At 37.3% G+C, this 12,821-nt stretch overlaps 1 protein-coding gene across 5 annotated transcripts in view; it reads right to left on the bottom strand.

Annotated features, from left to right (window-relative positions):
- Positions 1-12,821, bottom strand: part of TBC1D23 (TBC1 domain family member 23) — a 58,853-nt gene that overhangs the window by 10,028 nt on the left and 36,004 nt on the right. For all 5 annotated transcript variants that reach the window (XM_073231766.1, XM_073231763.1, XM_017675123.3 and 2 more), the window contains 3 exons: positions 7,052-7,094; positions 4,558-4,667; positions 442-581 (listed from right to left, as the gene is read on the bottom strand). In XM_073231766.1, the coding sequence (XP_073087867.1) occupies positions 442-581; positions 4,558-4,667; positions 7,052-7,094 (293 nt within the window). The remainder of the gene's footprint in view (positions 1-441; positions 582-4,557; positions 4,668-7,051; positions 7,095-12,821) is intronic.

Genomic DNA, 12,821 nt, shown 5'->3' on the forward strand with positions numbered 1-12,821 from the left:
TTCTGTGAATGAAATTCTATAAGGATCTAAACCCTGAAAACAAGAAAATGAGTTTCTGCTTTATTTAGCATGACTATATATTCTAGGTTTTAAAATACTGGAGCAGCACTACTGCATTTAGTAGATGGTTCCCATATGGGAAGAAACTACTATTGAAGTGTGATACATATAAATGACATTTCAAAATTTCTTTTAATGAAAGGCAAGAAGAGGCAGAGTCACTATTTGTGTCTTATTCTGTGAAGTAAAACAGAGGAATCTTTGTAGTCAAATTATATGGCAATAAGGGACATCTCTGCAATTACAATAAAAACTGGAATCTAATTAAAAACTGTATGGTCCTTATCTGGAATATATTCACTTTAACTAACATTTACTGCAAGACAGTTTTCTTTAGTTTTAATTACTCAAAATAAAATGCATACTGTATAAGCAACTCACCGGTCCACAGGAGTTGATGTATTCTCAATAAAACTAATAACTTTTTCCCTGACATTAACAGATTTTGTCTTCAAAGCAACAGTCATTTTATTTACTAGTGATTTCATTCCTCTATCATTTGAGCCATTAGAAGATTCACCCTGAAAAAAAAAATAACAACTTAATCATGAATTAACTGCTCTCCAAATAATTAGCAGAGGTTACCTAGATATTATGGACTGAGTATCTGCTGCTAAAAGTTACCTAGATATTATGGACTAAATTGTGTCCCACCCTCCCAACACACACAAATTCGTATGTTAAAGTTCTAACTCCCAACACACCTGAGAAAGTGATTACGCCTTGACAATTTCTCAAGGGAAGATATCCTTTTAGGTACCTAATGTAATAGATGTGAACATAATCCCTTTTTTCATTGAAATATAGTTGATATATGATATTATAATGGTTTCAGATGTACAACATAGTGATTCCACAAGTATATACATTACTTAATGCTTACCACAGTAAGTGTAGTTACCATCTGTCACCATACAAAGGGATTACAGTATTATTGGCTATATTTCCTATGTTGTACTTCCATCCCTGTGACTAATTCATTTTATAATTTGAGTTTGTACCTCTCTATCTCCTTCACCTATTTCACCCATTCCTCTCCCTCCCTCATGGCAACCAATAGTCCATCTCTGTGTGTATCAGTCTATATATTGTTTGTTCATTTGTTTTGTGTTTTAGATTCCACATATAAGTGAAATCATATGGTATCTGTCCTTCTCTGTCTCTTATTTCACTAAGCATTATATTATCTAGCTCTATCCATGTTTTGCAAATGGCAAGATTTCATTCTTTTTTTACAGCCAAGTAATACTCCATTGTATATATGTACACCTTCTTCATCCATTCATCTATCAATGAAAACTTAGGTTGCTTATCTTGGCTATTGGAAAGAATGCTGTAAAAAACAAAAGGTGCATCTATCTTTTCAAACTGGTGATTTTGTTTTATCTGGGTAAATTCCCAGAAGTAGAAATGATGCGTTGTAAGGTATTTTTATTTTTCATTTTCTGAGAAACCTCCAAATTGCTTTCCATAGTGGCTGGGCCAATTTACATTCCCACCAGCAGTATATGAAGGTTCTCTTTTCTTCACATCTTCATCAGGTGTGAGTATCGTTCTTACACTGTTTCATGGGATCGCTCTAATATACTTTAGAGGACAAGCTGGTGCTAGATGTCATAAGTTTTAAAGTATTATGCCTTCTATCCATTAATTCCTCTTTAGAATTTATGGTAAGGAAATAATCAGAAAGTGCCGTAGCATTTAGGCATGATTTGATGGAAATTATACAGACATTAAATAAACAAAATACAAGTCTTAAAAAAAATTTTAATACTAGAAAATACTCATATGTGCAGTGAATAAGAAAACTACATGTACACTCTGATCACTATTTTAAATAAAGTATTAAAAATGCATGCATTAAAAATTATTTGAAGAAAGTATTTTAAAATATGAACAACAGTTATCTCTGAGAGGGTTACAGGAGATTTTTCTTTATACATTTCATACGTACATATGATTCTATAGTGAACATGTATTATTTTTATTTTAGAGATAAGTTATTAAATAACAAAAAATCATGTTTCTATTTCCATGTCTAATTTCAAATCCAAATTAAACCGCATATGGAAATTCTCTGAAATTTTTCAATGTAACACATCTTTAAGAGTTTCCTTAATAGCCTCAATCATTTTTTTAAAACCTGAAGATAAAAACTTTAGCAGCAAGACTATCCAATGCTGTGTGTAGGAATGAATATAAATTAGAATAATGTTTTTGGAGGGCTTTTTGATAATGCAGGATTCTAAGAATCTCTTGATCAAGTTATTCCACTTCTAGTATAATCATGGCATATGCAAACATATTACTACAAAAATTAACTGCAAAAGAAACAAATCCTACCATTTGCAACAATACAGATGGAGCTGGAGGATATTATGCTCAGTGAAATAAGCCAGGTGGAGAAAGAAAAGTGCCAAATGATTTCCCTCATTTGTGGAGTATAACAACGAAGGAAAACTGAAGGAACAAAATAGCAGCAGACTCACAGACTCCAAGGGTGGTTACCAAAGGGTAGAGGTATGGGATGGCAGGTGTGTAGGGAGGGAGAAGGGGATTGAGGGGTATTATGTTTAGTACACGTGGTGTGGGGGGTCACGGGGAAAAGAGTGTAGCACAGAGAAGGCAAACAGTGAATCTGTGGCATCTTACTACACTGATGGACAGTGACTGCATTGGGGTATGGGTGGGGACTTGATAATATGGGTAAATGTAGTAACCACATTGTTTTTTCATGTGAAACCTTCATAAGAAAGTATATCAATAACACCTTAATAAAAAGTTAAAAACTAACTGCAGTGGTGTTTATAATAGAAAATGACTGGAAGCAATGTAAATATTCAACAATAGGGGACTAACTGAATAATTTGTAATACATCCATGCAATGGAATACTACTTATTCAAAATGAAAACAGCAAATGTTTATTGCATAAATGATCTCACACAGAAAGCTTAGATACCTAGAGCTCTGATCAAGTTGCAAACATAATCAAATAAGCCTTATTTGCTGATAATTTGAAAATAATTTGCTTTAACTTACATGCCTGAAGATAAGCCTCAATCATCTAATGAATTACAATTTTTTAATAACTACTATTAAGTATGTGACAAGTATTATACTATATATTCACTTGTACATTTAATCCTCACATCATCCTATGAGAAGGTTCTGTTACTATCATCTCTACTGCACAGACAGAGAAACCCAAGCTGAAAAGATCTTGCTGAAGATCATAAATTAAGTTGTAGAGATAAAACCTGAAAATCCAGTCAGACCAGTAAACCCAAGCTAGTAACTATGACCTTGTAAACTCCAGGTTTTCCTTCTATTTTTGTTTTAAAGAATGATCATTAGGTAGATAAGGACTATAACTTGTGAGGAAATGATTTAATGACATCTACTCAACATGAAATATTTTAAAAAGCACAAAAGACTTATTGCTCAAATATTTCCAAAGTAGAACCAAAAATTAGATTTACCCACTATAGCAAAACCCTATAAAAATGTACATCTCAATAACTAAAAATCAAATATAGAGGCATACCTCAGAAAGAATGTAGGTTCAGTTACAACCTCTACAATAAAGTGAGTCAAGTGAATTTTTTTGGTTTCCCAGTGCATGTAAAAGTTTTGTTTATCATATACTGTAATCCATGAAGTGTGCAATGGCATTGTCTAAAAAACAATGTATATACCTTAATTTAAGAATACTTTATTGCTAGAAAATGCTAACCATCATCTGAGCTTTCAGCAAGTCATAATCACTGATCACAGATCACCATGACAAATATAACAGTGAAAAAGTCTGAAATATTCTAAGAATTACTAGATGTGACACAATCTGAAGTGAGCAAATGATGTTGGAAAAATGGACTTGATACAGAGTTGCCACAAACCTTCCATTTGCAAAAAAATGCAGTTATCTGCAAAGTGTAATAAATCAAAGCACAATAAAACAAGGTATGCCTGTATTGGAATTGGCAATTGGTTCCTGTCTTCCTCTGCCTGACCCATTCTCAAATATGGGTGGACTGAAGTTCTAATCATGTAAGTTTGTGGTGGGGAGTGGTACAAACCTGGCATGCAGAAGATGTGAACATGAGCCTCAGTATTCTTCCGGCCCAAACTAACTGGAAGATTCCTAGAACCAGATTACTTGAGAGTCCCAGCTAGTCATAGTACTCAGAATTTTCTCCACTATTTAAGCTGGAGCAGAAAACTGTCACTATGTAGTACCAAAGTGCAGCTGGATAGGAAAAAAGCTAATAAATTCAGCAGGTGGATCTCCAGAATTCCTGGCTAGTTTAGCTAGTAATAATGATGACCTGCTCCATCATTACTGATGGCCTGCTCCATCAGTATTAAACTTGGCAATAATGACTCCCTCATTGTCTATGAGCTTGAAATATTTTGACCCATGGTGGGGGTTTAGTAATCAATCACCCTTTCTGGGTATTTTTCCAAATTTGATGACATATTCTACACATACACTTACATCAACAGCAGAATTGATACTGCTCCTTGAGCCTGAGGTACTAGCAATCCAATGGCCATATCCGTTTTCTGGTCCATCCACATTAATGTCTGCCAAGTGCTGCTGCAGTGCTTAGGGAAAACAAGAAGGGGAAAAAAAGACACTTGTCATATCAGCCCCCTTTAGAAAGACTCATAGACTTCATAGAGAAACATAATAAACATGTCACAGCTGAAATGAAAAAGGATCCAAGGACAGAATCACAGGTATTTATTTGTACCTCTGCAAAGGGTTAGTCCAGGCTACAGAAAGCTCTCCTCTTCTTACTGTCCTTCCCTCTAAAGCCAGCTGTACACACAGAACTTTTTTTAATTGACCCTAAGAGTGACAATAATTGTATATATAGGCTTGATGTTTTCCTCTTTGAATGGTCATCTTTCAAGTATTAATAGATAATCTCAGAAACATTTTAATGACATAAAGGATTAATGGAAAACCTATGCTGGCTTTTGTTTTATCATAAGGAGACATCAATTAATCTTTCCCATAATAAAGAAGCAGTCTTTGGCATTAACTGCTATGGAAAGCGATGTTATGCTTTGAAAAGAAATAATTCATAAAAGTTTCTAAGCCTGACTATTTACAATTGCCAAGATATGGAAGCAACCTAAGTGTCCATCAGTAGATGAATGGACAAAGAAGATGTGATAAATATACACAATGGAATACTATTCAGCCATAAGAAGAAAACAAATCCTACCATTTGCAACAACATGGATGGAGCTGGAGGATATTACACTTGGTGAAATAAGCCAGGTGGTGAAAGACAAGTACCAAATGATTTCCCTCATTTGTGGAGTATAACAATGAAGCCAAACTGAAGGAACAAAATAGCAGCAGACTCACAGACTCCAAGAAGGGACTAAGTGGTTACCAAAGGGGAGAGGTGGGGGAAGGTGGGTACAGAGGGAGGGAGGGAGAAGGGGATTGAGGGGTATTATGATCGGTACACATGGTGTGGGGGGGTTCAGAGGGAAGACAGTGTAGCACAGAGAAGACAAGTAGTGACTCTGTGGCATCTTATTACACTGATGGTCAGTGACTTCAATGGGTTGTGGGGGGAACTTGATAATATGGGTGAATGTAATAACCACAATGTTTTTCATGTGAAATCTTCATAAGAATGTATATCAATGATACCTTAATAAAAACTAATTTCTAAGCCTGGACTATATATAAAAGGGTACTTTTCACTCTTGAGAGCAAGCTTAATAACCAAGAACAATATCATATTGACAGAATTCCTATACATAACATTCAGCCTAAGGCTACTGCTTGCTTAGCACCACTTATTAAAATAATCCCTTTTGTAGAGGTCTGGGTATAAGACTCAAAGAGTTTTAGCTATCAGGCCATGATACACAGAAACTAATCATAATCTTTGCTAGTATCAACAAAGACCAAGAGGAAATAGATCCTAATTTAGCAAAAATTTTAAGTAATAAAATAAGAAAATTGTATTAAGTCAGAACTTAATCTTTATAAGACTCCCATGATTTAAATTCAAGATTCTATTACCTTCAACAAATATTAATTTTATTTTATTATTATTTTTTCCCCAGTATTTACAGTTCTGTATTTTTGTAACTCTTTTCCTAATGTAAGACAGACTATTTCTTAATTGAAATACATTTTACATATAACATTGAATAAATTTAAGGGATACATGCTGACTTGATACATTTATATATTTTATATGATTTCGATTGTAGTATTAGACCTTTATCACCTCTCATAATTACCATGTCTTTTTTGTGGTGGGTAAATCTAGTCTCTTTACAAGTTTCATGATTATAATACAATATTGCCTACATTCACTGAACTGTGCATTAGTACTCTAGGGCTTATTTATTTATATTAGTTGCAAGTTTGAACCCTTAAATAACATCATTTGTAAAAAAAAAAAATTCAGGCTCTTTTATAATCTTAACTTAATCATTCATAAATTCTTGAATATTTGCCTGCAAAGATTTTGTCAATTTTACTATCCTAGATTACCAGATATTAGTCTGTACATTTGAAAACATCGGCTTATTTGTTTTATTCTATCCAGCCAAATGTTTTTAATACCTTAGAGTAGCTCAAAAGAACATGAAAATAAACGAAAAGCAAACAGTACAACAAAGGGTCTGTCATGAAAAATAGTCCTACTCTTTTTTCTAGTCCCACCTACTTCTCCATAGAGTCAAATCATGTGGACAATTTTTCACACATATTTTTTTTACAAATACAAGCTAATTAAACACTTCAATTCATATAATTCTCCATTAAATATATTCACTCATTTCAATGCCTGTTATGTTTGCCTGCTATCTGTATGTGTTGTTGGCCTTGCCTCTCCTAAAAATACTAAATGAAGAGAGAGTATAATAATTAATTGGTCACTCCAGATCAGCTCTGATGGTAATTTCCTCTGAAAAGTGCAGGCAAAGATATTATTAAATTAAAACCTTACCCATAAATCCTCCACTAGCAATGCTCACATATTCTTTGTTTTTCTGTAACAGACAATAAAATTCTAATTATTCCAAAATGTAATTTAATTAAAACCTCTGATAGCTCTGTAAACATTGATAAATGTATTATAAGGTTACATAGTACATTTCTGGACATTTTCTTTGACATTTTAGACTCTGGCACAGAGAAGTACATATATCTGCCTTATGTATTGCAAGGTCTGGTAATTGGGCAGGAAAAGGGGTTAACTTTACAGCTACCAACAAAGACTGTGATTTTCTTTGTATTATAGTTCCAGTAGTACAATAGCCAAATGAAAATCAATTGCATTTTTGGATGTAACTAGAGTTGTTTTTAGAAACCTTCAGAAAGTTTCAAAAAACCTTCATGTTGTGTCCTTTATGAAGAGGAGTTATAAAAGCAAATAATACAGCTAGTTATGAAGAAAAATGACACAATATTACTATTTTATAAACTCCTAAAAATTAAAGGCTCTATAAGCAATGATTGAAAAGAGAGAGAGAGAGACATAAAAATGAGAGATCTGGGCAGTATTTACCTCCAAATTAAAGTATACACCACAAAGAACTTCCTGCCACCCCACCCCTCCCAACCCCAAGTAATCTGATCAAGTCTCTAGATCTAATTAAAAGCTACAGGAAATACTAAACTACACCATGTGAATGTAATCAGTAAAATCCAGAATGTAGGAAATTCTATAATACAAAATAACCAGTTTTCCCAACAAATACAACAGAAAAAATTAGGAAAGGAAACCTATAAAAAACTAAAATAGAAATACCAAACAACCCAGTAATTCTACTTGTAGGAATTTACCCAAAGAAAACCAAATCCCTGATTTAAAAAGATAGATGCACCCCTTTGTTCACTGCTGCATTATTTACAATAGCCAAGATATGGAAGCAACAAAAGTGTCCATCAATAGATGAAAGCATAGAGAAGATGTGGTACATATACTCAATGGAATATTATTCAGCCATAAAAAAGAAAGGAATCCTGCCATTTGAGACAACATGAATGGACCTAGAGTGTATTACATTAAGTGAAGCCAGGGAGAGAAAGAAAAATACCATATGATTTCACTTATTTGTGGAATCTAAAAACAAAACAAAATGAACAAAATAGCAGTAGACTCAAAAAGACACTGAGGCAGGGGCAGAGCCAAGATGGCGGCATCAGTAGTTCAGTGGAAATCTCCTCCCAAAAACATATATATTTATGAAAATACAATAAATACAACTATTCCTAAAAGAGACACCAGTGGATACAGTACAACAGCTAGGATACATCTACATCTGCAAGAACTCAAGATCACATGAAGAGGGTAAGATAAAAGCCCTGGCCCAGCAGGACCCGAACGCCTCCCCGCCCCAGAACCCAGCAGGAAGAAAGGAGTCGGAACGGGGAGGGACTGAAAGCCCAGGACTGCTAAGCAAACAGCTCTAGAAATCCGCACCTGAAGCGCAGACACAAGGTGCACGGGGGGCTGGATATTAGAGAAACAGAAAAGCAAAACCTGCAGGCAGGCCCCCCGCAACCGGCACCCCTGAGACAAAAGAAAAGCGAGTGCTTTTTGCAAGTCCTAAAGAGACAGGGACCCCACAGCTGGTCGAAGTCATCCCGGCACACGTAGCCAGCAGCTGGGAATCCTGGGGAACTTCAGGCGCCCTAACCCCCTGGGTGGCAGCACAGCTCTGAAGCCCCTCACGGCACTAAGCAGCCTGACAGTCATTCCCCCAACTGGTGCGGACCCCGACAGACTGGCCCAGTAGTGGGAGAGCGGCAGCACACACCGGGGGCGGTGGCACCAGAGGGGACGGGGAATGGCCCGTGCAAGCCCACCATGGCAGTGACCGAGCGGCCTGGGAGTGGCCTGCACGCGCCAGCAGCCGTGGAGCAAGAGGGGCCTGGTAGAGGTCCATGCGAGCCCACGGTGGTGGCGTGAGAGGGGCATGGAAGAGGCCCGCGCACACCTGCAGCGGTGCCAGAGGGGCCCAAGTGTGGCCCATGAGAACCGGCGGGGGCGGCGCCAGAGGGGCCCTGGAGCGGCCCGCGGGAGCCGGCAGCGGTGGCAGAGGAGCAGCCCAGGAGCAGCCGTGCTTCCAGCAGCTGATCAGAATCCCAGCCCGACGCACAGCTGCCCGGGCGAGACCCAAAGGCTGCTGTTGGTACACAGCTGCCCGGCAGGGATGCCACTATTGCGGAGGAGCACACTCAGCGTGCCTGCCACTCCCCGCAGGGTGCTGTGCTGCTCTGACAGAGATGCCACCCACGGCAGCTTAGGGGATTAACCCGGTGGCTGCTCGAGGAGTGCGGGTAAATGACACAGGCAGCGGAGAAGGGCAAGGAGTCCATCAAGCAGGAAAGAACTTTCTTCTCCCAGCTGAAACACCTGCAACTTGCCTACAGCCACCACTATCACCATGAAAAGGCAGAAAAATTTAGTCCAGTCCAAAATAGTCCAGACAACCCCTGAGAGAGGATCTGCAGAGACAAACCTAACCAGTCTCCCTGAAAAAGAATTCAAAATAAAAATCATAAACATGCTGATGGATCTGCAGAGAAATATGCAATAGCTGAAAGAGCAAGTCAGAGGGAGACTACAGAAATAAAACAATCTCTGGAAGGACTTAAAAGCAGAATGGAGGGGATGCAAGAGGACATTAATTGAATAGAAACCAGAGAACAGGAAGGCATAGAGGCCGATGCAGAGAGAGATAAAAGGATCTCCAAGAATGAAACAATATTAAGAGAACAGTGTGACCAATCCAAAAGGAACAATATCCACATTATAGGGGTACCAGAAGAAGGGAGAGAAAAAGGGATAGAAAGTGTCTTTGAAGAAATAATTGCTGAAAATTTCCCCAAATTGGGGGAGGAAATAGTTGCTCAGACCATGAAGCACACAAAACTCCCAACAGAAGGGACCCAAAGAGGACAACACCAAGACACATCATAATTAAAATGGCAAAGATCAAGGACAAGGACAGAGTATTACAGGCAACCAGAGAGAGAAAAAAGGTCACCTACAAAGGAAAACCCATCAGGCTCTCATCAGACTTCTCAGCAGAAACCTTACAGGCCAGAAGAGAATAGCATGATATATTTAATGCAATGAAACAGAAGGGCCTTGAACCAAGGATACTGTATCCAGCATGATTATCATTTAAATATGAAGGAGGGATTAAACAATTCCCAGACAAGCAAAAGTTGAGGAATTTGCCTCCCACAAACCACCTCTACAGGGTATTTTAGAGGGACTGCTCTAGATGGGAGCACTCCTAAAAAGAGCACAGAACAAAACACCCAACATATGAAGAAAGGAGGAGGAGGAATAAGAAGGGAGAGAAATAAGGAATCGTCAGACTGTGTTTATAATAGCTCAATAAGTGAGTTACATTAGACAGTAAGGTAGTAAAGAAGCTAACCCTGAACCTTTGGTAACCGCAAACTTAAAGCCTGCAATGGAAATAAGTACATATCTTTCAACAATCATCCTAAATGTAAATGGACTGAATGCACCAATCAAAAGACACAGAGTAATAGAATGGATAAAAAAGCAAGACCCATCTATATGCTGCTTACAAGAGATTCACCTCAAACCCAAAGACATGCACAGATTAAAAGTCAAGGAATGGAAAAAGATATTTCATACAAACAACAGGGAGAAAAAGCAGGTGTTGCAGTACTAGCATCAGACAAAATAGACTTCAAAACAAAGAAAGTAACAAGAGATAAAGAAGGACATGACATAATGATAAAGGGATCAGTCGAACAGGAGGATATAACCATTATAAATATATATGCACCCAATACAGGAGCACCAACATATGTGAAACAAATACTAACAGAATTAAAGGAGGAAATAGAATGAAATGCATTCATTTTGGGAGACTTTAACACACCACTCACTCCAAAGGACAGATCCACCAGATAGAAAATAAGTAAGGACACAGAGGCACTGAACAACACACTAGAACAGGTGGACTTAACAGACATCTGTAGAACACTACATCCAAAAGCAACAGGATACACACTGTTCTCAAGTGCACATGAACATTCTCCAGAATAGACCACATACTAGGCCACAAAAAGAGCCTCAGTAAATTCAAAAAGACTGAAATCCTACCAACCAACTTTTCAGACCACAAAGGTATAAAACTAGAAATAAATTGTACAAAGAAAGCAAAAAGGCTCACAAATACATGGAGGGCTTAACAACATGCTCCTAAATAATCAATGGATCAACAACCAAATTAAAACGGAGATCCAGCAATATATGGAAACAAATGACAACAACAACACAAAGCCCCAACTTCTGTAGGACGCAGCAAAAGCAGTCTTAAGAGGAAAGTATATAGCAATCCAGGCATACTTAAAGAAGGAAGAACAATCCCAAATGAATAGTCTAATGTCACAATTATCGAAACTGGAAAAAGAAGAACAAATGAGGCCTAAGATCAGCAGATGGAGGGACATAATAAAGATCAGAGAAGAAATAAACAAAATTGAGAAGAATAAAACAATAGAAAAAATCTATGAAACCAAGAGCTGGTTCCTCAAGAAAATAAACAAAATAGATAAGCCTCTAGCCAGACTTATTAAGAGAAAAAGAGAGTCAACACACATCAACAGAATCAGAAACAAGAAAGGAAAAATCACGATGGACCCCGCAGAAATACAAAGAATTATTAGAGAGTACTATTAAAACCTATATGCTAACAAGCTGGAAAACCTAGGAGAAATGGACAACCTCCTAGAAAAATACAACCTTCCAAGACTGACCCAGAAAAAAACAGAAAATCTGAACAGACCAATTACCAGCAATGAAATTGAAGCAGTAATCAAAAAACTACCCAAGAACAAAACCCCTGGGCCAGATGGATTTACCTCAGAATTTTATCAGACATACAGAGAAGACATAATACCCATTCTCCTTAAAGTTTTCCAAAAAATAGAAGAGGAGGGAATACTCTCAAACTCATTCTATGAAGCCAACATCACCCTAATACCAAAACCAGGCAAAGACCCCACCAAAAGAGAAAACTACAGACCAATATCCCTGATGAATGTAGATGCAAAAATACTTAACAAAATATTAGCAAACCGAATTCAAAAATACATCAAAAGGATCATACACCATGACCAAATGGGATTCATCCCAGGGATGCAAGGATGGTACAACATTCAAAAATCCATCAACATCATCCACCACATCAACAAAAAGAAGGACAAAAACCACATGATCATCTCCATAGACGCTGAAAATGGCATTCAACAAAATTCAACATCCCTTCATGATAAAAACTCTCAACAAAATGTGCATAGAGGGCAAGTACCTCAACATAATAAAGGCCATATGTGATAAACCCACAGCTAACATCATACTGAACAGCGAGAGGCTGAAAGCTTTTCCTCTGAGATTGGAAACGAGACAGGGATGCCCACTCTCCCCACTGTAATTCAACATAGTACTGGAGGTTCTAGCCACAGCAATTAGACAAAACAAAGAAATACAAGGAATCCAGATTGGTAAAGAAGAAGTCAAACTGTCACTATTTGCAGATGACATGATATTGTACATAAAAAACCCTAAAGACTCCACTGCAAAACTACTAGAACTAATATTGGAATTGAGCAAAGTTGCAGGATACAAAATTAACACACAGAAATCTGTGGCTTTCCTATACATTAACAATGAACTAATAGAAAGAGAAATCAGGAAAACAATTCCATTCACAATAGCA

This window comes from Manis javanica, chromosome 3 (genome assembly GCF_040802235.1).
Source record: "Manis javanica isolate MJ-LG chromosome 3, MJ_LKY, whole genome shotgun sequence".
Lineage (NCBI taxonomy): Eukaryota > Metazoa > Chordata > Mammalia > Pholidota > Manidae > Manis > Manis javanica.